The 26,224-nt window shown below is 40.0% G+C and overlaps 2 protein-coding genes across 5 annotated transcripts in view; one reads left to right on the forward strand and one right to left on the reverse strand.

The window, feature by feature from the left end:
- Kif2a (kinesin family member 2A) overlaps positions 1-3,451 on the forward strand; it is a 59,204-nt gene extending 55,753 nt beyond the window's left edge. For 3 of the 4 annotated variants that reach the window (XM_034523221.2, XM_034523219.2, XM_034523220.2), the window contains one exon: positions 1,814-3,451. In XM_034523221.2, coding sequence (XP_034379112.1) covers positions 1,814-1,899 — 86 coding nt within the window. In that variant the 3' untranslated portion in view covers positions 1,900-3,451. The remainder of the gene's footprint in view (positions 1-1,813) is intronic. The other variant, XM_034523218.2, reaches the window with a different exon arrangement.
- Positions 3,452-4,245: 794 nt separating this feature from the next.
- Positions 4,246-16,758, reverse strand: Dimt1 (DIM1 rRNA methyltransferase and ribosome maturation factor). The gene is made up of 12 exons (XM_034523222.2): positions 16,586-16,758; positions 16,227-16,300; positions 14,896-14,982; positions 14,099-14,160; positions 13,927-14,020; positions 13,791-13,840; positions 11,825-11,948; positions 11,350-11,442; positions 10,420-10,484; positions 9,419-9,482; positions 6,857-6,963; positions 4,246-5,291 (listed from the first exon to the last, which is right to left on the reverse strand). The coding sequence occupies exons 1-12, from the start codon at positions 16,662-16,664 to the stop codon at positions 5,249-5,251; spliced, it is 942 nt and encodes a 313-aa protein (XP_034379113.1). The 5' UTR covers positions 16,665-16,758; the 3' UTR covers positions 4,246-5,248.
- Between the last annotated feature and the right edge of the window lie 9,466 nt (positions 16,759-26,224).

Consider the following 26,224-nt stretch of genomic DNA (forward strand, 5'->3'; position numbering starts at 1 on the left):
GTTATAGACTATTTTAGCACCTTCATTCAAAACATCATTGATCATTGTTTCTCTTAAAACAATAAAATTAAAATATAGCTTGGGGGATGATTTCATGGGTGATAAGTGAGAACTGAAGTTTTGATCCCTACAACCCATGTAAAGAAAGATGAGGTGCAGTCACACACATCTGTTGTCCCAGTGTTCCTGTGGTAAGTTGGGAGGGAGGTAGAGACATAAAAACCCTCGAAGTCGCAGCTACTCTAGACTGGTTTGCACTCTGGTAAACAACAGAGACCTTCTTTTAACACAGCTGCAAAGTAGAATTCCTGGAAAGTAACTGGCTAGAGGCTAATTGCTTAGAGTTTCAGTGACGTGGAAAAGTTGGAATGTTGCAGATCCTGAGCCTCTTCACAGTTTCTGTAACTCCCAGTAAAGAGTCATTCCCAGTTCACTTCTGTGTTGAATCTAACTTTGTATAACTAGCAGATAAAAGCAGACCTAACATCATGATAAACTGATAAAAACTTTTGGAATGTATTAAGAATAAGAAAACCAATCAAAAGATAAATGTTACAAGATAGCATCTGAGGCTAACAGCGGAGATTTATCCACTGCTGAATCCCACCTTTTAGATGTTCCCACCATTGCCTTCTAAAAAAAAGAAATGGCTTCATGACTTTCTTTGTTCTATTACTATAAAAACCTTCATAAAATTATTTGTACTTGAAACATGGAATTGCCGTTGCCACTGACATTTGGCTCCAGAATACACGTCCTATCTCCCTTGAAAGAGGCAAGGACATGTTCCTCTGAACATTCTAGCACTTGTGTACTCACATTAACATGGACACTATTACCCTGCCTACCACACATACACACAGATTAACAAAGTTACCATCTTCATTGTTTCTAGTCATGTTTCATGCCCTGACTTTCTGCCTGTGTACCTTTAAAAACACTTTGTATGTATTGACTTTCCTCCTGCTTCCCTGAGTGTTCATGTGTGTATACATGAAGTCAGAATGAAACTCCTACTTTCAGCTGCAGTTTTGTTATATGTTGTGATGATTGAACTCAAGGCCCCCTGCATACCAGAATTACGTTGCAGCCAAAGTAAAATTACATACTGGTCATTGTTTGTTAAGGGGTGCTGTCCTGTGCAAAGTAAAATGTTTGAGCATTCTTGCTTATAAGCATTTATCCACTAGAGGACAGCACCATACTGGTTGTGATATTAAAACACCTCCAGGCATGACTAAATGTTCCTGGAAAAAGCTGCTTCCATTTGAGCACCACTGCTGTAGAAAAATGTCTCATTTCCAATAGCTCCTTGTAAACAATTTTAACTTTTAACAATTTATTAACCTATTGATAACCTGGTCAGTAAAAGGTAGTAGATAGAATATGTAAGAACAATTATGTGTTGTTCTGTTAACTTCTCTCATAATCCCTGATGAGAAAACAGATAATATTTTTTGAAGTCGGGTTTCAAATTTTCTTAGCTAAAAATGGTGGAGTAGGACTGAGTAGAAATGTCCTAATACTGAATGGAGCATCTGCTTTACATCTGAGTAAGACTCGTCGTTTCCCTTTTAGATAGGATTGCATACTTAAACATTTAAATCCTTCCTGTATTCTCAAAAGAATAGAAACAGACTAAAACTCAATAGTATAAAATGTGTGTAAGAGAAACTGGTTAACAATAAGTCTCTACTAGGTGTGCGTGAGTTACAGTTGAGCATAGTTATAAGGAACTTAGTAGACGCCATGAAAGTTGTGCACTGTATTGCTTGTTTTACAATACTTATTCCCGTTCTTTTCTTATTCCAAGATAAAGTGAAATCTTTTCGTGCAGCGCTACAAGAAGAAGAACAAGCCAGCAAGCAAATCAACCCCAAGAGGCCCCGAGCCCTCTAAGTTGGTATTTGCTACTAAAGGATCCCCAGAATCCCCAATACTGTAACAGTGGTGGTCCAGCTGTAAAGGCCACTTGAACGTTTTTGAAATCTTAAGTGTGTGGAAAATACCTTGTCTTTCATCTGAATGACATTTCAATTTTGTGAAACACTCCTTTGTCTACAAAATGCTTCTAGTCCAAGAGGCACAACTAATTCGGATTAGTGAAGTATTTTGTTTCATTTACCCAAATAGTGATTGCTTTGGATATCCTTGCCAATTTTATGTAAAGATTGTGGAAGTAATCCAGAAGTGGAAAATAAGGGGAAGCCACAGAATTTCCTTTAACTCAGATCAATTTTCATAGCAAGACTGAGCAGTTTTGAATATGTTGCGTGCATGCATACCTCATCAGTGATTGTCCATACTTTGCCTACTCCTAGAGACAGTTGTGCTTACTCATCCTTCTGTGCCTTGACTAATAAGGCTTCTGACCCTAGATTTCTGAAACACAGCCAAGATAAATGACATTCCTTATTTGTAACTGTAAATTACCTTTATTGTGTGTACATTTTTACTGTATTTGAGACATTTTTTTGTGTGTGACTAGTTAATTTTGCAGGATGTGCCATATCAATTGAACGGAACTAAAGTCTGTGACAGTGGACATAGCTGCTGGACCATTCCATCTATATGTAAAGAAATCTGGAATTATGATTTTAATACTATGACATGTGATTATAATTTTCTTAGTATTTTCTTTGTAAAAAACTAAAATATAAACTAGTTGGTGTATAATAAAAAGTAAAGAAATTCTGAAAGGAGTTTTATCTTAGGATAATACACATATATATGCAGTGTGTGTTCCAGTGGTGTTAACAAGACTAATAGTGGAATTTGATCCTTAACAATGCCGTTATTTAAGTTGAAGTGTTTATTAGCTCACCAAAATTTAACGTACTGTTAAAGGAAACTGGCTTCTGATGCATGAACATTTGTATGTACACTGAAAGTAGTCCATAAGTTAGATAAACCAAGCATAGACAGTATGTAACCCCTGAGAAGTGTTGATAACTTATGAGGCAGGTCATACCAAGCTCCAGCTCCATCTAATACCTCCATCTAATGTGATGGCTTGTTATTTGGTGAGAATCGTATTTCACCTATATAGATTGATGGTAAAATAGGCTACGCTTTAAATGGCAGCACTCATTTTTATAGCTGCTAATCTAAGAAAGGAAACTGGCCAATTTTCATGTAAATATTGTTTAAAGATATATATATATATGTATATCTCTAGGAGTTTTCCCTTGGATCCCACTATATTATCCAGTAGGTTAACCAAAGAACCTCCCATGGATCTTGTGATTAACTCTAGGGAACCTACTCAGTAACCAAGGGGAAATCTATGAATAGAGTCATTGAGCCAGATTCTTTACTTCTCTAGTCATAAATGAGAGGGTAGCTGTGAGGAATCCTACACCATGGGGAAAAGCTCTGTAAACATGAAATCTAAATCAAATGTAGATTTTTTTCACAATATGCTTATTAATAAATGAATTTATGAAACGAATTTAGAAATAATGTACTTCAATATAATCACCTTTGTTTTGGAAGAACTCAGGTTTTCTTGCAGTTTTTTATGATATATTCTTTGTGTTTGTTTCAAAGACAAGAGGAAGAATGAAGGATTATTTCTATTGACCTTGCAGAAGTTGTTTAAGAGGGTAATTTTTGCTGGGTATAGTGGTACATGCCTATTTTGGAAGCAGAGGTAGGTGGATTTCTGAGTTCCAGGCCAGCCTGATATACATTACTAAGTTCTAGGACAGCCAGAGCTATGTACAAAGACCTTGTCTCCAGTTTTGAGGATGGCTTACATGTAATGGGCAATAAGGACACAAACTTGCTCCTAACTTGCCTAACACTTAAGCTTTAATGTTATAGGCATTGGACAGGTATTATCATCGAAGGTCCTTATAAATATATGTTGCCTTATTGGCTTCGTCCTGATATGTAGTCAGAGTGTATCAATAAACATATTAGGAGGTAAAATATGATTCAGCTTTACAGAGGAAAAGCTTTAGTTAGAAGAAAAGCTGAGAAAGCCTAGTCAAGCAGAATTGTTTCCCTAAGGTAGAGATGGTACAAGTGAACTGTGAAATTGTTCTCTGACAATAAACATAAACTTTAACAGTTACTATTACTGTGACAAAAGTTGCTTCAGCTAAGCAAAACTTTTTGTTCTGGATTAAATATTGTTTAGAAATTTCTCAAAGTTAAAGGCTGCTAACTATAGCTAACATCATAACAGTGTTTATTATATGAATTTGAAGCTGGATTTTGGATAAAAAACTAGACAAACAATTTATATTCTTAAGTTTACTTAATTGGAAATAGCCAGATATCCAATGAAGCTAGTTTAATTTCCTTATATAAGTAAAACTAATTTATTAAAATATATAAACAGCATTTATCTTCTATCTGACAGTATTCAGGTAGTAGAATTTTAATTATCTTGAAGTCAGGAATGACCAGGAGCCTGTAGTTGTAGAACTGGAAAACTTCTTTGCAATCGCAGAATTAATTGAGGGGGCTGAAGCAAGATTCTGAGATTAAAGCCAACCCCAAAAAGACCTTCTCATTCAAGAAAGGAAATAAATCATAAATAACCTATTTAATTGACAAAACCCTCCAGAATTTTTCTAAATCTGAAAATTGTAGATCTTGTCTCTCTTAAGAAAATACATGATTTAACAGAAGTTAGGTGTTTTTTCTAAACTTCTACATTTCACAGGTAGAGTCATATGCAGAACATGCCTGTACTGTGTCATTACATCAGACTCTAGCTCCCAGAATTATGTTGTTTGTGTTGCAACAGGCAAACATTAACACATAGGAACTATGTGTGTGTGTGTGTGTGTGTGTGTATAATATACATGAGATGAAGGTGTGTGAGGAAAAGTCACATTAAGTACTTCAGTATATGTGAATGGGGAGTAGTATGGGGGCTTTTTCATTAGTTGAGTGAGCTGTAGGCCACTAAGTGAGCATCACAGTCTGTAAAAGTACCATCTTCATACAATAAGTTGTTAGAAAGCATAAGTGTATGGTTGTGCGAGTCTGCGGCTTTCAAACTTGGAAGACCATTATATTTTTATCGAACCCGGCCCTTCGTAGTATATTTAAAACACTAGAAGCTATATATATATATATATATACATATCCCAACCACCTTTCACATACAGGATAATAAATGGTATAAAAGTATTATTAAATAAAAAGTAAATGATGTCCTGTAGAACAAAATCAGTGGTATTCTCAAATATTAGGATTGTATAATTTCAGTTTTTTCTTGGTTTCCAAGTGGCTAGGAGAAGTGGATACCTTCTGCATTGAATCCATGTAGCAACCTGAAGGGGAGGAGACCAAAAAGGAAAGGTGTTAAACCACAGGCCCAACTTCTGACACACAATGTACCTATATCATTAATCCTAAAACACAAACCCATCAACATACGTAAGCACTACTCCAAGCACTAGTCATTAAGGAAAGTTAAGTATGCCTTAGTAAAACCATGTTTGTCTTCTGTTGTAATCTACTGTTTGAAATTAAATTGGTACTGACTGGAATTACCTTAAAGACTTGCTATTCTTGGCCTAAGCTCAACAGCACTTTTCGATTTCAGCATGATTAGCTGAAAAAGAAACTAGCTGGAATCTGAGGCAAAGTGAGATGAGTAATCTCTACCTATTCTCTGAACTGTTACTGAAGTTTAGTAAAATATATATTACTTCTCTTTGAGGATACTATGTGCTTATCTGACTTTTATTAGAAAATGGCATGCAGAAGAAGTTAAGAATGAAGTTTTTAAAATAATGTATTTGTACCTGAGGTTATTTTTTAGGATGGCCTATAGGAAGAGGCCCATGTGGACTAAAGTGTCTGGAAAACCCACGTGTAGGTACTTAGGATTAACATCCAGTGAAGACTCAGTACCCCTGCTGGCCAGCCAGTAACGACCACTGTTCTAGACTGTCCCACTGAAAAAGCAAACTAGTATCTTACAGCACTCCATTCTCATTTTTTAAAATTCAGTCTCTAGAACACTGATGCTTAAAATTGGGGAGACATCCTAGAAGAGTACCTGTCTAGCTGTGCGAGGCCAAGTGCAGTCCCTAGCAATGTAAGAAAACAGTTAACAAAATGTCCAGTAACTTCTGAAAGTTAATGTCAGTGATCAGAACAATTGGGTAATTAACTGAAACTTAATAGAAAGAAAGTAAAACAAAATTTAGTCCACATTGCCGAAATCTGTGGTACCCTTTTAACTTTACAGGTGTAAAATTTGCCTCAGGCCACATAACTGCTATTAAATGAATAATCAGATGTGGTTCTAACTGGCATTTTGTGCTTCTCTGTTTAATAAGTAAGGAAATAATGGGTCATCAATGCCAGTTGTGTGTGTTACAATGGTCTTTCTAATGTGAAGAGGTGGGCAGAGGCTATTAAGATCATGAATGAGTTTGGAGTAGGAGGAAAGAAAAACACAGCACAATAAACACAGGCTATGTTCCGGCGCAGACTGTTCCTTACTACTGTTTGTAACAATTCATTCTGCTGCAGCTAACTGGCTGCCATCCTTTACCCCAGCGGTTCTCAGCCTGTGAGTCATGACCCCCTGGAAAACAACAGGTTATTTACATTACAATTCATAACATTAGCAAAACTACAGTTATGAAGTAGCAATGAAAATACATGATTGGGGGTCACCACTTGAGGAACTGTACTAAGGAGTTGCAGCACTAGGAAGGTTGAGAACCACTGCTTTACACCAAATAACTGTTTTCCACTCCATGAAAGTGCTATGCAATAACTCGCCCAGGTAGCACCTTACGCTGCTTAAAAGCCTTTAAATCTGTATCTGAAGATACCACAGTAAAGAAATGTAAGCATTTAGAACAACAAATGTAATTACCTGATAAAGTCATCTGTGTCCATGGAACGGGCCCGTTTGTCACTAAAACCTGTGCTGGTTAGGACTTGCTGTATTTTATCTGCTATACTGAAATCTTCTGGAATTACCTATCAATATAAGATTCAGAATAAATGGCCAACATACCTTTAATGAAGATACCATGACTCTTCTTTCAAGTTCAGCAATATAGTCACCTTTAATCTATAAATGACAGCTAAGAAAATCTGACGGTTTGGGTAAGACATTGATTTCTAATAAGAGGCTGATTTTTTTTGACATAATATTTTGAGTTATGCATACATATATTGCCTTTCATCTTTAAAATGTAAAAATGTAGGTTTCAGACTTCACAAAACTTTAAAGCAGTTACTGGTCTTTTAAAAATAGCTCGTACATTCTTGATATATAGTTCACCTAACCAGGTAATTTACTCTCTAATTACTCTCAGGAGTAACTTAAGTATATTACATGTTGCTGGGGATAATAGCTCACCCCTGTAATCCTAGCACTTAGGAGGCAGGGGGACTAACCCAAATTTAGGTCAAGCTTATGCTACAGAGTAAGGCTCAAAACAATAGTGATTGGTGGCACACGCCTTTAATCACAGCACTTGGGAGGCAGAGGCAGATGGATGTCTGAGTTCTGGGCCAGCCTGGTCTACAGAGTGAGTTCCAGGACAGCCAGGGCTACACAGAGAAACCCTGTCTCGAAAAACAAAAACCAAACCAAACCAAAACAAAACAAAAAAACAATAGTGATTGACTTTACTTGATTTACACCCTTTATGCAAAAGACCTTTAAAAATCTAACTTAGTTTTTAAAATTAGCTTCCTATATTGTAGCTTTTGTCCATATTAGAGAATGGAGATAATTCCATGGTATATTAAACCATAAGAGAATATGGGCCATAAAAAATACAAAGGAAGAGTACAGATAGTGTTTGTATATGCCTTTAAACCTTTAATCCCAGCATTTGGAGTTTGAAGCCTGGTCAACAGAGCTATTTCTGGGACCACCAGGGCTACAGAGAAACCCGTGTCTCCAAAAATAAAAACAAAAGCAAAAGGAAATAGTCTTAATATGTCTGCTCTGTCAAACTTATAATGCTTAAAAACCAATAAACTTAGCATATACCCGAACGTGTATGCACAAGGACCCCCACACTTGAATTCAAATCAAACTGTTAAGAGACATGAGGCATATAACTGGAAATCAGCTATTCAGCCTACATTTTGTTCTGATTATTTAAAAATTTCTAGATGTTTAAAATAAAAGCAAAACAGAAACTTTAAATTTGTGCCTACTAGTTTGATATGGTAACATACATGCCTTTAATCCCAGCACTTAGAGATAAGTAGACAGTTGCAGGTCCTCAACTATCAACAGACAGCGGCAGCCTGGGCCACTATCTGAATAACAAACGGAATAATCACAATTTAGGGTAGTGTGGTAGCTTAAATAGGTATTGGGCCCCATAGACTCAAGTGTTTGAATGTTTGGCCCATGGGAAGTGACACTGTTAGGACATGTGGCCTTGTTGGAGGAAGTGTGTCACTGTGGCAGGTGGGCTCTGAGGTCTCTTAGCGCTCAAGCCTCCTGGCTGCTTGCAAAGAAGACAGTTCCTTTCTGTAACCTGCTGATCAAGATGGCTCCTCCAGTACCAAGTCTGCATGTATGCCTGCCATGCTTTCCACCATAATGGACTGAACCTCTGAAACTAAGCCAGCCCCAATTAAATGTTTGCCTTTATCAAACATTAAAGATTAAACACTATTATTAAAGGTTTGCCTTGGTCATGGTTTCTCTTCACAGCAATAAAACCCTAAGACAGGTAGCAAATACAGACAGACATTTAAGCCAAGAAAACGATTAATCTATGTATTTGAGGAAATTACAGATCAGATGAATACAACTCTTATGTTAAATGTTAAAGAGAACAGAGTTCATAGAATTCACAGCCTGTTGAAACTCAAACTCAGCATCAGCTACAAAGCATGAGCGTTCCAAAACTACTGAAAGAGATATACTATTTACAAATTATGTATTGACTTTAGGGTCAATAAGCTTATGTAAGTTAAAAAAATTTTTTTGGAAGCTTGAGGGTAATTTTATCAAGGGTTTAAAAAACACTACAAAGCAGGCAAACTGCACGCCTTAGCAGCTGCGCTGAAGAGAGGAAAGGGAGAGAGCTATGCTGTTTCAAGTAAGCTGCCATCTTTGTCAGCCAAATGGCAGGGAGGGCCTCCTTAGAGAACAAGGAAGAAATCCAAAGTGTTAGGGAAAACTGCTTAGAACAGACGAAAGTAAAGGAGGTTATGCTTTTGTTTGTAATCCAGACAGGCAGGCAGACTACTAAGGAAGCAGTATGGTTGTGTTCTGTAAGAGACTGGTAAAAAGATTTTTAAAAAATCCAAGAGGTATATGACTTTAAACCCAGTACTTGGGAGGCAGAGGCAGATCTCTGAGTCTGAGGCCAGCCTGGTCTACAGACTGAATTTCAGGACTATATAGAGACCCTGTCTCAAAAAGCGAACAAAAATCAGTGAAATGATTTCTACTCACAGTATTCTGTACTGAACAGTGAATTCTGTAGTTTTTTTCCAACAGCTGTTGTACTGCACTTGATCTGAAAATTGTATGACAAGTATAAAATCAGATTATACGTAATTTAAATTTAGACAAGATGAAATGTTACAAGTTTTATCAGTTGGTTCAGTGGTAAGGGTACTTGCTGCCATGACCAGCAACCTAAAACCAAGCCCACACCGAGGAAGGAGAAGACCACTCTTGCAAGTTGTTCTCTGACACTTCCCACATGTAAAAACGCCACAAAACATTAAAAAACCAAACTTGCTGGGTCTGGTGGCAATGGCCTATAATACTAGCTGCTAGAAACACTGAGGCAGGAGGATTGCAAGTTCAAGGGCAGCCTAGAACTCAAGAGGTAAAAAGAGGTTACAAGGAATCACTGAGTGATTTCACTTAGTATGCTTGACCACAGGCTCAATCCTTGGCATTGCCAGGGATAAAATGTTCAAGCTCTCTCAAAATCAAAGCTTACTTCTTTTGCCTTTGGATATCCCCAAATAATGTTAGTTTTCAAGTTAATAAACAGCACAAAGACTAAGAAGTGGCTGAGCTACTAAAGACATTGCTGTGCAGGCCTAATAATCCGAGTTCCATTTCCTCAACACATGTAAAGCTGGGAGAGAATCAACAACTCACAGTGGTCCACTGACCTCACATGTGCACCATGACACATGTCCCCACCCACAATGAAATGTACAGAAAACCCAAAAGCAAAAACTTGGCAAATTTGTGGCTAAATTACTGTTTTTTTTTTTTTTTTTTTTTTTTTTTTCTGTTTTGCAAAGAAAAACTAATTTGACTCCCAACTCCAATACATTTTGTCTCTCAGAGTAGTATGAAATTTTAAAAGATGAAGTCTGTCTGACCTGAGTAATATTTGTACTTTAGGGTACCTGTTTATGGGTAAAGGACCAAATGCTATGATAGTCCTGGAAAACTGGTCCTTCACAGTTACAAAATAGTAAGCTACTTACTTGAATGCAGCAGACAGTGTCTTGTTTTTCCGAACAAAAGTGATCCTTACTAAGCCATCCCATTCCTGAAATACAGGATGGATATTTTCTTCAGAATAGCCAACTTCTTATTTACTCCTTCATTTTTAATACATAAAGCCAGAGGGAAAGAAAATGGCATACATTTTGATCTAGCTAGCACGTATCAATCAAAACAGTGCACACTTCTGCACTTGTGTCAATTTCGCTGAATGTATTATCATTTTTTAGTTGAGGGGCAAAGTTGTCGCCATCCCTAATATGGCATTAGGATCACTTTCCACACAGATCCAGCCTAGGCACAGTGGCACATGCCTATGATCCCAGCACTTACAATAAGATTCTAACTAAGGTCATCGAGTACATACAGCATTCGAGCCACATGAGACCCTACCTTAAAAAAACAAAACAGAAACGAGACAAAACATCAAGTTTAGAACACCAACATGATTTATGATGTAACTGTTCAAGTTTTTCTCTTATGTAATTAAATTTTATATCAAATGATCTAGTTTTTTTTTGTTTTGTTTTTTCTCTCCAAAAGCAGTAGTAATTTTAATTCAAACACGTTTGCCCCAGGGCTGAGGATGCAGTCCAACTGGAGCGCACTTGCTTCGGGACCACCAAACAGTGTTATTACAATATTGTTCAAACACAATTATTTTAACTTTACATTGGTTTTCTGCAGCTATAATCTAGTTTTGAAATGCAACTTTATTCTTGTCATTCTGCCTTTTACAAACATTTTCCGTGTTTCTGTGTGTACTCAGAGCTATTTTACATCAAGTTAGTCCCATTCCTACCTTCCTCTATCTGGATATTTAGGTCAACTCAGTATTGTTCTGTTGCTTTGGAATGACATTTTACAACCTAGATGTTTTTGCCTTTAATGACCTAGTATTTTGGCCTTACCTGAAAATTGATGGGTGGTGGCGGATTCTTAGGTTCTATCCTTACCACGCTAGACTCCACCTTGGGGGGCGGTCTGAAGTTATTCTTCCCCACCTGTTAATCAGAAAATGTTTAGTCCTCTCTGAGGCAACTTTATTTACTTTCTGTTTGTTTTGAAACAGAGTCTGACCATGTAAGTCTGAAAGGCCTGGAACTCAGATTTTTTTACCCCTCTGCCTCCTGCTTGCTGGGATTAAAGGTGTGTGCTACCATAACTGGCAAGGGTAACTTTTAAGTTGTTAATCAAAGATGTTCTGTTGGCCAGACACGATGTGACTTAGGCCTCTCACTCCAGCATTGGGGAAGCGGATAGTTCTAGGCTAGCCTGAGTTAAAGAACAAGACCCCCATCTCAAAAAGGGGTGGGATGGAAGACAGGGTTTCAGAGAGCAAGGCAAAGTGCTCCAGGATGAATTAAAGCAAAATAAACCTCATACCTTCATTAGATGGTCCACGCGTGCTAAAAGCTGTGTATTAATGGAGAGTCTACAGTATAATTTATCCCCAGGCTTGGCAACCAAACGAAGAGCAAACTCTCTTTGAAACATAAGTATAGCACACCTGAAAAGGAAGCAAAAAGGAACAAAGAGAATCATTCATTTTCAATTTCTGACATAGTTTTAATTAAAAATTTTTGTTGTTTTTTGTGTATCTGGGTGTTTTGCTTACGTGTATGTATTTTCACTGTGTGTGTGGATTTAGTGCCCATGGAGGTCAGATGTGGGCAGTGGATCCTGAGAACAGGAGTTAAAGCCAGTTGTTAGCTGCCATGTGGGTGCTCGCAATAGAACCCTGGTCCTCTGCAAAAGCAAGATATGCTCTTAACCACTGAGCACTCTCCGCAGTCCTTATAGTTGTATTAACTACAGTGCACTGTCCTGAGAGGACGTGTGGTTAATGACAGCGGGATCAGAAGGCTCAATACTTGGAGCCTTAATGCTGTTATCACAAAACAGATAGTTGTACTATCTGTTGACTATCTGATGACTTTCCCTCGGGTTAGATAAACAACTACTTAGTATTTAGACCTTATTATGTACTTACTAGTCTAGGTGCCTTCTGGGGAAAAAAATAGTAAAGTTGACTCCACAGAAGAACTGTATTTGTGGTGTAGTTAGAATTACATCTGAGGTATGGCTTGGTAGGTTGTAATGTCCAGTGTTCCCTTGGTTTAACAATTTAAAGTATGTGGACTTCTTCTTCTGCAAGCAATGGTAATACTTTTAAATGTTAGTGAAGAGCAGAGCATTTTCAGAACTGTATCTGACTTTGTGTGTATGCTGTCCCGGGAACTGAAGCAAAGGCCTCATGCATGTGGGTAAATGCTTTACCTCCTGTCCTTCTACTTCTGATTTTGAGATCAGGGCTCACATTGCCCAAGCAGGTCTGAAATTCACAATCCTCCTACCTCAGCCTTCATAGTTATCTATATATGTATACGCATCCTAAACAAAACTTTTATAAAACCTATATGCAGTTATCTTCTAATATGATCTATTTTGTGCCATTTAAAAGGGACATGGGAGGGGTAAAGGCATGTTACCAACCCTGAGTTTGATCTTCAAGTTGTCCTCTGACATCTGTAAACGCAGGGAGAAACACTCCACACGAACATACAACTTTTAAAAAAGGATGTAAGTTATGGCTCCCACAGCTTATGAACTTATTCTATAAACAGTAAGTGGGTATGTGACTTAGCTTCAAAGAACGGGTATAAAGCATACTGTTTTAATAACCAGTTAAGAAGCTACTCCAAGTATCTAGACATAAGAAAACATTTTACCAATGTTTATTGAAGATTAGAATTGAATATGTAGAAGGAATGGCACACACACACTTATCAGCCCAAAGAATTTACCAACTAAAAGACCTCCCTAGAAATCAGCACTTTCGTATGTGTGGGCCTTCATGTGTGTTATGTTTTTGAGGTAGACTATTAGGCAACTTAGTCTGGCCCTGAACTAGCTCTGCTCTGTTTGTGTCTGTGTGTGTGTGTTTCTGAGACAGGGAGCTCTGCTCTGTGTGTGTCTGTGTATGTGTGTGTGTTTCTGAGACAGGGAGCTCTGCTCTGTGTGTGTCTGTGTGTGTGTGTGTTTCTGAGACAGGGTATCATGTAACCTAGGCTGGCCCTGAACTAGTTGTGTAACCAAAAATGAGTATAAAGTGATCTCCTGCTTCCTGTTCACAAGTGCTCAGGCCATGCTGAGTTTTCTGAGGTGCTACAGACCGGCCTAGGGCCTTTCTGGATGCTAATAAGCACTCCGCTTCATCAACTGAGTTATGTCCCTGTCCCAGAAATTGTTATTTTCTACAAAGTTCTCTGGCAGTTTTTTGTTGTGTTTATTTTTTGCTGTGTTTCTGGCCAAATTGTCTAAAGTTTAGCAGTGACTGTTTTGCACAAACCTGAAAAATGGCCGGTGGAGCAGCAACTTGAAGACAAAGGGAGAGGAGATCTGAAAGAGAATTATAGTTATCTCTGAGGAAACACACATCCGAGAAATGTTTACTATGATGCTTCTGGTAGCCTCCTGAGAAATACCTGATAAGGCAAGTTTGCCACACAAGCATCAAAGAATGGCAAATCCGATTTCAATACATCTCCCACCAGGACCTGGAGCTTGCTGGCCAGAGGCCTGAAAATAAGGAAAGAAATTTTAAGAGACTGTTGTTTCAGGACACTGAAATGTACTTTAATTATTACATATACTCACGTGCCCTGAACTCTTTTGTGAAGTTCAGCCACTAGCCTTGGATCAAGTTCACAGGCAACTACCTAGATTAACAGTAACAACAACAACAAAACTTGATTGTGGAGCATCAATGCTTTACCATCCAAGTAATAACTCTTATATGATTTAAGCTGTTTTCAATCTTAACAACATCCTGTTTCATCTGTCTCCATGCTGTGTTACTGAGCAGATAATGATAAGAATACACTTTATTCTTATTTTTATTTATTTTTTAGATAGCATACAAGAGATCTACTCCCACAAGTCCTCTCATCAACTGACGTCCAGAGTAGAAGCCGTAACACTGCAAGTGAATAGAACTGGATGGAGCTGAACTATTTCCCGGTAACATCAACAGAGGCTTCATGACTGTTTCCACAGCGAAGTCATTTGAGTTGCTTAATCTGATTGGCTCCCTGACCCATTCCTCATCATCCTACCTTCTATAGATCTTCTGTTGAACTTGGTCCTAACGACTTTAACTTCATGACTTTCTTCCTCCAGGCTTCATAATGGTTAACTGCTCTTTGGGTTAGCTCAGTGTTTCTATTTTATTATTACTCCTTTACACATGTGGCCAATTCCTATATTAGATCATCCAGCAATATACCAAGTATAGACCTTGTTTTCTTGATAGAAAAATCTCATTTTTTTAGAGATAAAATTTCTTCTAAGGGCTCAATAACTACTACTGGAACAATGTCAGTTTATTAAAACATTTACATTTGGAAACCAGCTGAGCTAATTTGACAGTAACATCTGAAGCCCTCCCCTTTTACCTTTTTGGCCTTTTCTAACAGCTTGACAGTCATGTTACCAGTCCCAGGCCCAACTTCCAGCACCACATCAGTTGGTCTTAAAGCAGCCTACAAACAAACACAACTCCTTTATAAGTGACTGGTAAAGACATTCTCCTCCAGCTTCATTTTTCTCCTGGGTGTATGAGGTTAACAGCTATATCTCAAGGGCATCAGGCATAAATAAAATCTACATTTCCTAACCTAAGGGAATATTCTCAACTTCTGGAGTCAGAACGAAAGCAAGAGCAGGCAGTTCCACTGGTGAGCTCCTGCTTTCTACACTGGCACTAATTCCAGCAAGTCAAATGGTAAAGACTACATTCAAATGGTAAAAGTTTTCTCAGTTCTTTACCACTGTGTAATTTTAAGAATACAGAAACCATACAAAACTCTGAGTGTGCATATACATATGAGTAGACTATTCTGTGAGACTGGATAACTATACTCTTTCCATGGCTCAAGGATGCTTTCCTTGTTAAGTAGAGAAATCATTTTGTACTGTCTATATTTTACCTCCTGGCACTCAATCATCCATAACCACAACACAGTAACATATAGAAGGAATCAATCCGAATAATTTATATGCAGTACCATTTATTTTTCTGGGGAACAGAAATAAATACATAAATGTACCGTCTGGAATAGAGTAACGGTGATGTACTTAGAAAGTGATTAGGGGCTGGAGAGATGGCTCAGTGGTTAAGAGCACTAACTGCTCTTCTAGAGGTCCTGAGTTCAATTCCCAGCAACCACATGGTGGCTCATAACCATCTGTAATGGGATCTGATGCCCTCTTCTGGTGTATCTGATGACAGCTACAGTGTACTCATAAATAAATAATCCTTAAAAAAATAAAATAGAAAAAAATATTTTTTTTTTTTAAAAAAGAAAGAAATAAAGAAAGTGATTAGAACGATACACACTTGGAAAGTGGAGTCAAGGGACCAAAAGTTCAAGGCTGGCTTTTTGTCTACATACATGTTTGAGGGCAGCCTGTGTTACATGAGACCCAGTTTCAAAAACAAGAAGGAGCCTCCAAAAAGTGGTTAAATAATCTGGAAATTCCTGGGCAATTCTTAACTCATCCAACCTATACTTATAGAGCAACTATTCTATGTCAGGCATCCTATCTTAGTTTACTTTTATTTTCTTAGTATACAGACAGGCTGCGGTCGAGCATAAAACTCTGCCTCGGCCTCCCCAAATGCTGGGGTAATTATGGACACACAACATGTCATACAGGCAGGCATACGTACTCAGAAAAATACTACCGACACACAAACGCTCTGCCTTTCATTGTTTACACCCACCTTATCGATGATGCTGTTAACAATTAAAGGATTTTTCAAAATATGTTGTCCGATCCCTGTGTTGAACATGAGTCCTGAAATAAAACACGAAGCAGCCTTAATTTCCCAACTTTTCAAGAATCGATCTCAGGCCGTCCCAGAGAAGCAGGACGGACGGGGGAACAGTTTCTGCTCCAATGCATCCACAAGCGCCGTGTTCACGGCTGGGGTTAGGATGTATCTTCCCTCCTGCTGGCAAGAAAGACCAGGCGCGGGGAAGGGTCAGCGCTGAGCGCCCACCCTCCTCAGGGCGGTATGGGCGCAGGCCACAGTAGGGCTCCCCCGCCGCGGGTCAGTCCCAAGCTTCCTCCACGCCGCACCTCCAGCTCGCTTCAGCTCCTGCCGCTGCTCCTGCCGATCCCGCCGGCGGCTACTCGCTGCAGACTTGGCTTTCGGCATCTTCTCAGAAGAGTCCCTGGGACAAGCGAAAGCTGCTGGGAACCGCGTGGAAGTCGCCGTCAGTCGCCGTCACGATCAAGCGCCGGAGAGGTCCACTTCCCCTCCCACTGCGATCACCGAGCCACCCAGTCAGCGGCCGGCTGGAGCCCAGTGGCTGCTGGGAATTGTAGTCTCCAATGAGCTTCTCTCAAGGCAAGGACGGCTCGAGTCTAGTGGCTGCTGGGTATTGTAGTCTCCGATGAGCTCCTCCGGAGGCAAGGCTGGCTCCAGCCCGTTAGACACCGGATTTTGGAATTTTGGCTTGAGCAACGACTTCTCCCAACAGCCCGATTTCCCAGAGGACTCCTCGCCTCTCTGGCAGGCAGTTAGGATTGGCTGATCCAGGCAAACTGGGTGCTTCATTCGGCCCTACCCTGGGATCTCTGATATCTGCTGAAATATCTAAGTGTCTCTTTTCCGTTTCCCCGAAGGTTGTGGACTGAGAAGCCTAGGCTTGATGGACACGGAGCTTGGTGGTTAAGGGTAACGTGTCTCTCGGCGGTGGAAAGGAATTAGGAGATTAGAATTAGCTCTCGTTCCAACAGGGCACTTACTGGTTACTTCTCTCTGCATCTTCATTCATTCTCTCATCGTTTTACTGAGTTCCAGAACTGGGATGTTATAGTTAAAAATATGCTGTGTTTATTCATTGAAAGATAAGGGCTATAACAATTTCAAAACCATATAAATGGGATTAATTATAGGTACGTATTGGATATTATAATGGGACTATTCGCCGGGCTGTAAGCTAATAAAAGATATAATAATAATAATAATAATAATAATAATAATAACAATAACAACAACAACAACAACAACAACAACAATAGACTCCTGGCTGTTTTTCCTGCCAGTGTAATATCTCGGTTTTAATTTTCTGTTTGTGCTCTGAAGAAGGTCTATGTAACCAACCACCAAAGGTGACTGCTAAGAACCTGTTTCCTAGCCTAGGTTTTAGTCCTTCCTTTCTTTGCTGTAATTCGAGCTTAGGAAAAGTTCTAAAAAATATCCTAATAGAATCTCTAATATTTTATTATGGAGTTTTCACTAAAGAACACTTGAACACTGCCCATGAGCCAATTGAAAGCCTTTATTCCAGCCATCAGGTGACTACAGCTGGGTATTCTGGACCGAGGTTCATTCATCTCTGAGCCTAGAAAGTCCTCAAAGTTCTCATCCCCCAGCTGCAAGCCAAGTACATAGTTACAAAAGCCAAAATAAGCGATTAGCAGAAAATTATGGAGTTGTCTTTCTTTCTGGAATTGTTTTTCTTAAGCTTTCCTTCAACAATGCAAAGTTCCTCTGAGGTACTAACACGGAGTCTGAACATAACGTCACCAGTGCTTTTCAAAATAGCTTAGTTTTAGAAGGGGGAGGTGTACAGTCTCATACCCCTAATAATACCCCAGACTCCTGGGCTACCTCCCGGGGGCATGGCACGAGCCTTCTTTATGGCAGCAGCACTGCACATGCTGGACTTCACACTAGGCACCAAAGCAGATGGCGAGACCATTCTGAAAGGCCTTCAGTTCATTTTTTCAGGAGCAAGGTCACTGCACACCTAGCAGGACCACAATTAACCTACATACACAAAAATGGGAGCTTTGGCAATTTGAGAATTTATCCACATGGATCAGCGTTCCTGGGCTGTCAGCATTATGACAGTGATGAACAAGACAAACAAGAAACTGACAGTTTTTTTTTTTTGTTTGTTTGTTTTTGTTTTTTTTTTTTTTTTTTTTTTTTTTTTTTTACAAAATCGAAGCAAAAAATGAAAGAAATGAATCAGGACAGTGTAGGGGCTGGTTCTGAAGCTGAGGGTCCCCAATTGGTTCTTGATCCATCACTAAATATACCAGCAACCAATGACAGGATGAGGTGGGATGCGTGGGAGGACGATGGCAGAATGGAGGGAGCTGGGAAAGGAGGAGGAGTAGCTGCAGGAGATAACGCCAACCAGCGATGTGAGTTTCCAGTTTTGAGTGGCTAATGGCCACTCTCTCCGATTGTACCTGGGGTGGCAGGAGAGGTTTAGCAGTGCTCAATCATTGAGTTAGCAAAGGCATTTTAAGGTTAACTGGTGTTGTGTGTGTGTGTGTGCGCGCGCGCGGGTTTTTATCCGTGGATTTAAGGGAATCTGGATGGGGGCTAGTAGCACAGCCCGTTCCCGGAGCTTAGGCAGGGTAGCAGAAGCTACACGCAACAGGACAGTATTGGCAGGTGAAGCATATACAGTCCATAGTTCAAGGGAGCCCATAGACAGATATTGCAGTGGTGTACAATGAAGATTTGACTTATCAAAACGTTAAACTTCTGCACTCGAAGCATTATTTACTACTTAGCTGGCCACTGTTCAGCTAGCTCTTCTAGCTTCATTAACCCAATTCTAGTCTACATTTGCTGCATGGCCCTTGACTGTCCTGGTATGTCTGACTTCCTCCATATGCTGATGGCGATTCCCGACTCTCAGTCCTTCCCACAGTTCCTATCTCTGCCCAGCGTTCCTGTACTCCTCAGCCATTGGCTGTCAGCTCTTATTAAACCGTTCAGGAGTGATGGAGAAGAGTACAAAATACCAAGACAGGTGATGATCCCTAAAAATAACAACACCAAAGTCAGATAGTACTAAACTGCCAGCAAGTATGGAAACCAACATTTGAATGATACAAAGACAGCCATTAAGCTGTACACAAAAAGATTATCCCAACAATTAATAATTGGGTTAATGAAGCATATTTTTAATAAGCTACTATGGTGTTAAGTTTTTGAAAGCCATCTGAAAGCAGAGAAAACAGTGAAATGCACTGCCCACCTAGAATGTGATTTTTTAAATTGCTTTTTATCTCTGTGTGGGACCTTTGGGGGGAAGATAGCTTTGGTTTCAGGAGACCTTTAACTTGGATGTTTGGGATAATAAACTATTGGTTCTGAAGAGAGATTCTTAATGGTGTTATGCTCTCCCCCCATATTGATTTAAATATTAAAATGTAGAGCTTATAATAAAGCTAAAATAAAAACTGCCTCACTTAAAATTGTAAAAGAAAAAGTACAGAAGGGATGGCTTAGCAGGTCAAAACACTAGCAGGAGCCCTGGCCAACACACACACACACACACACACACACACACACACACACATTCTCTTTTGAGGGGTGGGAAGGTTGAAAGTGACAAATACAATACAATAACAGCATCCTAATTTGTATTCCAGGTACCGTGTAAGTACTGCCCTTGTTAACTCTTCTAAACAGCTTTGTGATGTAGACATATGTAGCATGTAGTTTTTGCCACCTCAATTTAAGCTCCAGGAAGACTGTGCTACCAGCCCCGCCCAGGTTTCCTCAGATCATTTTGATAAATAAAACAATTTAAAGCAAATAAAGCAATTTAAGTAAGTATTAACTGATGAGATAGTGTTTCTCCTGTCTCCTGTTGACCTTCATGAGATCAAGGCCTAAATCTCTACTGTCTGAGGTAGGGGAGGCTCCCTATCTCCTGTTTTCCAACCTAATTTTTAAAGATCGAAAGCCTCAATTTTTAATTATGTCTATTTATTGTAAAAGCTGATTTCTAGGCTCTATTCTTGTCAGGCAAAGAAAGTCCACGAGTAGACCATGTTCAAAGATTTTGAGTACTTTCCCTGGCAACACCTTTTTAAATCTTTTCTAAAGCGCTTTTTTTTTTTTTTTTTCATTTAATCTCTAACTTCTCCTTTTTGTGGTGCTTAATATCTCTGTATATTTAAGAACATTTAAACAATTATCATTTTATTCCATTTTATCCTAAAAAACAAATTGAATTTTATGTACCTCTTTTAATAATTTGCTTGTAGTAAGTAGGCTGTTTACCACCTGATTCTTTGTGTCAGAGCAGTCATCTTGTCTCTTTGTACCACAGGGGCTCTCTCAGCTGAGGCTCTCTGAGGCGGCTAGAATTCTTTTAAAAGGGCCCCGGGTAAATCCGGCTGGCTGTGTGTTTGTTCTAGTGTCAAGCTCTGGAGCCACGTGACTTGGCTCTGCTCAACTGAGAAACCAGTTCTCCCCCCTATTATTATTGTGTATGTTTAATCCATCCAGGAGGTTTTGTTGTTGTTGTTGGTTTTTTTTTTTTTTTTTTTTTTTTTTTTTGGTTTTTCGAGACAGGGTTTCTCTGTGTAGCCCTGGCTGTCCTGGAACTCACTCTGTAGACCAGGCTGGCCTTGAACTCAGAAATCCGCCTGCCTCTGCCTCCCAAGTGCTGGGATTAAAGGCGTGGGCCACCAACTGACCGGCCATCCAAGAGTTTTTTAAATTAATAGTGGATTCTCAATTCACATTGGATGCCATAGCGTGTAGTTTTTGCTACCCAGCTTTAAGCTCCAGGTGGACTGAGCTACCAGCACCGCCCAGGTTCCCTCAGATCCTTGGATGAAAGACACACACACACAAGCTTATTTTTTTAAAAAGGAGTTATTTATTATTTTATGTCTGAGTATATTGTTGCTATCTTCACACACACCAGAAGAGGGCATTAGATACCATCACAGCCGGTTGTGAGCCACCATGTGGTTGCTGGGAACTGAACTCAGGACTTCTGGAAGAGCAGTCAGTGCTCTTAACCGCTGAGCCATCTCTCCAGGCCCCAGCTTATTTTTAATATGTTTTACTTAGCTCAATGGCCAGGCTCTTTTAAGCCTTCCTTGGTTATGGCACCTTCTTTTCACACCCCAGCTCAGTACCCTAAATCTGTCTTCAACTTTAGTTGCTCAGTTACCTTTAGTCCCAGCTTAACACCCTAAATCTGCCCTCAGCTTAGTTATGTTTCTAACCTCTCCCTGCTAACCCAGGCTCAGTCAGGGAAGTGACCAATGGCCTAGATCTCACATGGCTGATGGCTTTTGGACCGTCCAAGCATTGTAAATCTTTTCCTGCATCTCCTGCCTGCCTGGGGGTGGGGGGGTGGGGGGATGGGGGGGGTGGGGGGATGGGGGGTGGGGGAGTGAGACTGGAAGTCCCTCCTATTCCGCCCAGCTCATTGGCCGCTAATATCTTTATTGATCGATCAGGAACCAATTGGGGAACAGGACCTTTTAATGGTCACATGAAGATTTTTTTTTTTTTTTTTTGGTTTTTCGAGACAGGGTTTCTCTGTGTAGCCCTGGCTGTCCTGGAACTAACTCTGTAGACCAGGCTGGCCTCGAACTCAGAAATCCGCACATGAAGATTTCTGATCACGGCATCAGAACCTCAGATATATGTCCGTTGTATAAGTGAGAAAAGTCAAGAGCAAAAATGTATATTGCTCGTGATAGTGCAATAAATGACATCTGTTGCTTGAAATGAGACCTGGTTTTTGTAGGCTTGGAGCCTTAGAAGTATAGTGCTTTCGCTGCTATTTAAGGAACTTGTGGGCTATATCCAAAATATAATATTTGAAACTGTACATGGGGACACAGTCTTCTAATTCCAGCACTTGGGAAGCTGAGGCAGGAGGATTACTGAAAATTCAGAGCCACTCTGGGATATATATACTCTGGGATATATAAGTTCCAGGCCACCTAAGTGAGCTCTGGTTTCAAAAGAACAAGACAAAAGACACCCATAAATAAGAAAATGCAGAGGGACCATGCCCATGAAGCTAACACAATATGTTTGAGAAGAAAACACATGGAACAACCAGGGAAGTACATAATGTAAATATTATGTGGAAGTCCTTGGGAATCCCACAACTTGTTGCCCTTAACGCCAAGGGTGCAACTCCTTTGAATCATTTCTTTATGAATCTATCTTTTCTTCGCCTAGAATATATACGAATGTTATTTGAGGTTAGAGAGATGGCTCAGGAGTTAAGCGTACTTGCTGCTCTGACACAGGGCCCAGATTAGATTCCTGGCACTCACATGACAGCTCACAACTGCATGTTACTCCAGTCCCAGGGTGTCTGATAACCTCTTCTGACCTCTGTGGGCACTGGGCATGCGTTGTGCACAGACATGTAGGAAAAACACTCACACACATAGAATTGTAATATAAATAGATCTAAGATAAGCTCTCTGTTTTGATTCTTTTTAGCTCTCCATCTTCTTGCATGTTCTCTATGTGCATTTAAAAGTTAACAGGCTAGGGCTAGGGAGTCGTCCTCAGCAGGTGAAATATGCTAGCAGGTGAAGCCTAATGAATGGACTTGAGTTCTATCCATGAACCCGAACATTAAAAACAAACAAACAAAAAAACCCAACACGTTGGATTTGGCATGCATCTGTGTTTAGCATGTATCTGTGTTTAGCATGCATCTGTAATCCTGGCCTGGAAGCTGGAAGGCAGCTAGCCTGGAATACACTGCACAATGGCAGAGACCACTCGCCGCACTGACATGGAAGGTGAGACGTCTGACCCCCACATGTGGACCATGGTATGCATGCAGATGGACTCTCACACAGATTTTTAAAAGTTATTACAAAGTTTTGAGCTGGAGAGATGGCTCGGAAGTTAAGGGCACTGGCTGTTCTTCCAGGGGTCCTGAGTTCAATTCCCAGCAACCACATGGTGGCTCACAACCATTTTTTTTTTTTGGGGGGGGTTTTGGTTTTTCGAGACAGGGTTTTTCTGTGTATCTCTGGCTGTCCTGGAACTCACTCTGTAGACCAGGCTGGCCTCGAACTCAGAAATCCACCTGCCTCTGCCTTCCAAGTGCTGGGATTAAAGGCATGTGTCACCACTGCCCAGCTCACAACCATCTTGTAACGGGATCTGGTGCCCTCTTCTGGCCTGCAAGCATACGTGCAGGCAGAATGCTGTATTCATAATAAATCTAAAAAACAAACACACCAGTCTTAATTACATTTTAAGTAAAAGTAATAAAAAGGGTAGTCATGTGGTACAGTGCTCGCTAGCATGTCTTTGATCTCCAGCACCACATACTATTACTACTGCAAATAATGTTTCCCCCCTGTTAAGTCATGTTGTATCAACTTAAGCTGAGCCTGAGCATACTAAAGATAACGAAAGAATAGAAATTGTCTTTCTTCCCAATACGGATGCCTGAAGTAAGATGCTAAAACTGTTGAGAAATTTCTATATGAATAAAAATGAACAAAGAGTACACCAGTACAGGGAAAGACATTTTGTTTCTGAAACATGTCTCACACATAGCTCTAGTTAGCCTCAAACTCACAGAAATCCACTTGCTTCTGTCTCTTGAGTGCTAGGATTAAAGGCATGCCCTGCTACAATGGGCATGATTGATCATGTGTATGTACAATGGGCATGATTGATCATGTGTATGTACAATGGGCATGATTGATCATGTGTATGTGTGTGCCTTGTGTGTTTGGTGCCCACAGAGGCCAGAAGATGGCAACTGATCACCCAAAGATGGAATCAACAGGTTGTTAACCAGCCACAGGTGCTAGAAGCTGAACTCGGTCCTCTGAAAGAGCAACTAAAGACTTAACTGCTGAGCCGTCTCTCCAGCTTGAAAAATTGTTCTTATAATTGGGATCATTTCTGTGTCTCTGAGGGTACCCACTATATTTTATGCTTATTTTTATATTCTTTTCCAATGGAGAAACAATTGTATTTATTATATTTTAAAACTATTCAAGGAATAAGCATCTTGTAAACTATTTGGTTTCTTGTGTTAGTAAGATGTTTATCACTGTGACACATACCTGAGAAAAACAAGGGGAGGTGGTTTTATTTTGGTTTATGGTCTCAGAGATTTTGATTTCGGGAAGCTAGCTCTATTGCTTTGAGGCTGGTAGGAAGGCATATTGAGGAAGGTCATGAGAGAGGAAAGGTATTTACCACATGACATCCAGGAAGCAAAAAAGACTAGCAGGGTTGTGGCCAGGTACGAGATGCACTCCTCAAATGCACACCCCTAGGAATCTCCTTTCTCTAACTAGACCCCCATGTTCCATAGGTATAACATTCAAATTTTGAGTCAGTCAATGGATTAAAGCCCTCACAGATAGATCTTGTACTAGTCTGCTGTACTAGTCCTGGAGATGGTCCTTTATCAACTCAGCGTAAGCATCATAATAATTACAGTAAAACCTAGAAAACGAAAACTACTCTGCAGAATTAATCATTTTTGTAGTGCTAAGAATCAAACCCAGTGCTTTGTGCATATCAGGAATGTAGGAGGAGCTAAGGTGGAAGGAGTAAGGAGAGGAAGAGGAAAAGAAAGAGGAGGAGCTAGAGAGAGCAGAGATGTAGGAGGAGGAAGAGCCACACAGGTGTGGAGAGCAGTCTTGGGTAACAACTTATATTAGATTAGCTAATTGGGAAACAACTCTAATTATATGGGCATATTGTTATTGAGCATTACCAAACATATAAAGCCTTTGATTAATATTTAAGCATTAGAGTATTTAAGCATCTCTCATTTTCCTACTGGGCCCGCATGGATGACGGGATGGTCTGGGCAGAGCCATCTCCCACACTGGCGTCTTGTGGGGGGCAGGGCTGGTGTTTCTGGCTGGCCTTTTCTAGCTGCAGCATGCACGAGACCTCTGGTTGTGGAACATGGCTGCTGAGGAAGGCAGAGCTGCGAAGCTTAGACAGTGGGCTTGACTAGCAGCCGTTTTAAATAATTAATTCAAGCACTCTACCACTGAGCTTTGTTAGGCTCTCTAAGGCTCTTTCGATATATATGTAACTTTTAAATTCCTCTCCTTTTTAAAGTTTGCTTGTTTACTTTTTGAAACAGGGTCTCATTTTGTATTCCTGGTAGACCTGGAATACACCATGAAGCCCCTTTTCAAGCTTGTAACAGTCTTCCTGCTTCAACCTCCTGAGTTCTGGGATTGTTGAGCTAATTTTTAAAGTTTATGTATTATTATTTTTGTTCCTTTTAGCTGGCACTCATATAGTTCAGGCTGCCCCCCAAACTATTATGTGTCTGAGTCCATCCTTAAACTCCTGATCCTTGAGTGTCCAACCCCACATGCTGGGATTACAGATGTGCACTACTATGCCTGTCTTTCCCTCCCAGACACCAAGATCTTAGTGTATAGACAAAGCTGGCCTGGACCTCATTATGTAAGCCAGGTTAGCCTAAAGCTCACAATCTTGCCCTTGCCTTCTGAATTCTGGGATTACAGACATGAGCCACTGTATCTGACTGGTGTTAAAACGTGTGTGTGGGGGGGAGGTGAGTGAAGCCAATGCTTAATTAAAAATAACTTTATAATTATTTGATGTATGTCTGTGTACCAGGTGCTTGATTGGTACCCTCACAGATCAGAAGGCGGCACTGGAACTCCTGGAACTGGAATTCTAGATGGTGTCAACCACCATATGCATGCTGGGAATTGAACCCAGAACCTCTCCATGTGCTCTTAATCTCTGAGCTATCTCTCCAGCCCCCAATGTTTCTTTCATTTAGCATTTCATCACCATTTTTCTGCTTTCTCTTTGTAGTTCTCAACTGTATGTAAAAAGCACTGCATTTCTATTAAGATTTTCAAATACATACTGGGGATATGGTTTAGTGGTTACAGTGTTTGCCTGGCATGTGCAGGGCCATGTGTTCTACTCTT

The sequence above is a fragment of the Arvicanthis niloticus genome, chromosome 19, assembly GCF_011762505.2.
Source record: "Arvicanthis niloticus isolate mArvNil1 chromosome 19, mArvNil1.pat.X, whole genome shotgun sequence".
Taxonomy (NCBI): domain Eukaryota; kingdom Metazoa; phylum Chordata; class Mammalia; order Rodentia; family Muridae; genus Arvicanthis; species Arvicanthis niloticus.

Coding starts and splice junctions, on each gene's coding strand:
- Dimt1 (XM_034523222.2), bottom strand. CDS start 16,664: ATGCCGAAAGCCAAGTCTGCAGCGAGTAGCCGCCGGCGGGATCGGCAG. Junction 14,983..16,226: donor TTAACAGCATCATCGATAAG/GTGGGTGTAAAC, acceptor GTTTGTTTGTAG/GCTGCTTTAAGACCAACTGA. Junction 11,949..13,790: donor CTCCACCGGCCATTTTTCAG/GTTTGTGCAAAA, acceptor CTTCCTTTTCAG/GTGTGCTATACTTATGTTTC.